General features: G+C 41.6%; 1 protein-coding gene across 7 annotated transcripts in view; it reads right to left on the reverse strand.

Moving 5' to 3' along the window:
- Nucleotides 1-1607: 1607 nt before the first annotated feature.
- LOC101849530 (EGF-like domain-containing protein 1) overlaps nt 1608-2480 on the reverse strand; it is a gene marked incomplete at its 3' end in the record, with an annotated part of 33369 nt that continues 32496 nt past the window's right edge. For all 7 annotated transcript variants that reach the window (XM_013080657.2, XM_013080656.2, XM_013080655.2 and 4 more), the window contains 1 exon segment: nt 1608-1851. In XM_013080657.2, the coding sequence (XP_012936111.1) occupies nt 1608-1851 (244 nt within the window).

Below are 2480 nucleotides of genomic sequence, written 5' to 3' on the forward strand. Positions count from 1 at the left end.
TAATAATAATAATAATAATAACTAAAAAGATCATAAAAAGGATGATGATGACGACGACTACAACAACAACAACAACAACAACAATAATAATAATAAAAGCAACAACAACAACAACGACAAAAACAACAACAACGACGACAACGACAACAACAGCAGCATCTCTCAAGCCCTCTTGAGAGATTTCGGTCCAAAAGCTCTACCGTAGCTCCTTCTCATCTTCAACATGACCTTCAACTCAGTAGCCGGCACTTGTTCGAGGAGGACAAACGGAGATTGGACTGCTTTACAAAGCAACATTAGTATGGAAATAGCGAAGTCTGACTTCCAAAAGTACTTGTGAATAGAAAGTGCAAATTCTATCTTGGCACAGCTAGCCCCAACTTGGAAAGAGCAAAGTCTCTCTTACGATAGAACTGCGTCTTTGAAAGAGCAAAGTCTCTCTTACGAAAACCACTTTGACCTGGAATGAGCAAAGGTCTGTCACGAATACCCCTATGACTTGAAAGAGTAAAGCTTCTCTTACGGAGACCTTGTCCATTTTTTCCCAAACTGAAGATACTCTCGTCAGAAAAAACTATAAACTTGAATTATAATATCAAAGACCGGGTACATTTCATTGACCACCCCTCTTTGCTTCCTATTTAAAAAATATCACGGAAAAACAACAACAAAAACTCCACGCTGGTCTGCACCATGGGCGAGCAAATAAAGGGCAAAACTCTCAAGTCTCGCCACAGTCCCTTCTTGCTCTTCACTATGAATCGGAATTAGCCCTAGAGTTCCCACTTTTTAAAATGCAATTAACCTCCTTGAGGAGGTCCTGGTAACGGACACATAATATGTCCGACCAGCAGCAGACTAAAAGGAACGTTGTGGTATAATTTGAACCACCCTATTTATTGGAGACACAATTTTACATAATTATTTCACACAATGCATACTATTGCCTGTTTGTAAAAGTTTCAGATTTAAAAAACTGAATCGGAATATCCGTATGAATAAGGCAGTTAAAGGCTTAATTTAAAATACCCCCAAATAGTGGATCTTCAAGTTTTGTGCGCTGTCATTGAGCAAGAATACAAATTATGTGAGGCGTTTTGGTGAAATTAGGCGCTCGTCAACGTACCGAAAGTGGAGAAATCGACATTTCTCTGCTCGTTGGACAATTATTTTTTTATTTATTTATTTTTTTATTTTTTTTTGGGGGGGGGGGGTTCATGCTTAGCACATTTTAACCGCATTTGTCTGTTGATGTAACACCAAAAAAAAAACCTTGATCAAAGGCACTCTATGTAAATTTGCAGTTTCCAAGGACACCACACCTTTGGAAGTCGCAAAACTTTGGCCGCCATTTCCCTGCTAATTTTACCTCTGCCACCATGAGCCCCCGAGCACCTTCAATCGGGAATGGGCAGCTTTCTCTTCAAAAGTAAGGCAAATGATCAAGATTCAAAACTATATTAGTAAGTCTGAATACCCAAAAAGTAACGAGCGCCTGATTCCACCGCGTTGTAACACACATTAAGGGGATAAACCAAGGAGCTTAGAACTAATTACTGTAAACTCCTTGGGATAAACACAAAGATGGTGGCTAGTCTGCGGCGTACCTTGCCCTGTGGCCTCGGCCGGGTCGTAAACAGTTATGGTGCTATCTACTCTCTGATGGTCTCCGGCTGCCCGCTTCTTCCTCCCGCTGTTGGCGGGGTTAGTCGCTGCAGGGTTGGCTGGTGTGGCCGGTTGTGTGGTCGGTTGTGTGACCGGTTGTGGGTTGACCAGGGGGTTGGCGGTGGTTCCTGAGGCTGTTGACGGGCTGGTTGTAGCATCGCTGGCCACGACACCCGAGCATTCTTTCTGTTCGAGGAGAATAGATAGTAAGAAGGAATTGCAACCCTAAGGAATGATTTGTTTGAAAGTGCAATGTTTGTTTGTATTGTAGCGACTTAGTTGCACGACACTGGCGTGCAAAATAGTCCAGTTAAAATAAGGTTGGCTTATTATTAATGCACACATGTGTATAAAAGGCGCTTGTGAATAAGCTTTATTTGTCTGTACTTACTTCACAACTCGACGTTCTGTCAAGTCTCTACAGTACGTTTGTCTGTGTGTTTGTTTGTTTGTTTGTTTGTTTGTTTTTTTTAGTTTGCTTGTCTGTTTATTTGTTTGTTTTCTTGTTTGTTTGCCTTTTTCTCCTCCACCATATTTGTCTGTCTCTGTCTGTACCTGATCGTCTGTATTTTTTTGTTTCACCTCACTTAAACCCGCACCGCTAACACTTCCAACGGCAGTAAGGATAATGTTCTGGCTATACTCTCCTTTATTCCTCCCTCTCTCAAAACTCTCAACTTTAACACTTCACTTTATAAGGATAATGCTCTAGGTTTTTTCACTTACCCACCCACCCACCCACCCCGAAACCCTTACTACCAACATTTTCTATTGCCAGTAAGACATACTGGCTATTCTCTCATTCACTGTCCCCC

The sequence above is a fragment of the Aplysia californica genome, unplaced genomic scaffold (assembly GCF_000002075.1).
Source record: "Aplysia californica isolate F4 #8 unplaced genomic scaffold, AplCal3.0 scaffold00094, whole genome shotgun sequence".
NCBI classification, from domain to species: domain Eukaryota; kingdom Metazoa; phylum Mollusca; class Gastropoda; order Aplysiida; family Aplysiidae; genus Aplysia; species Aplysia californica.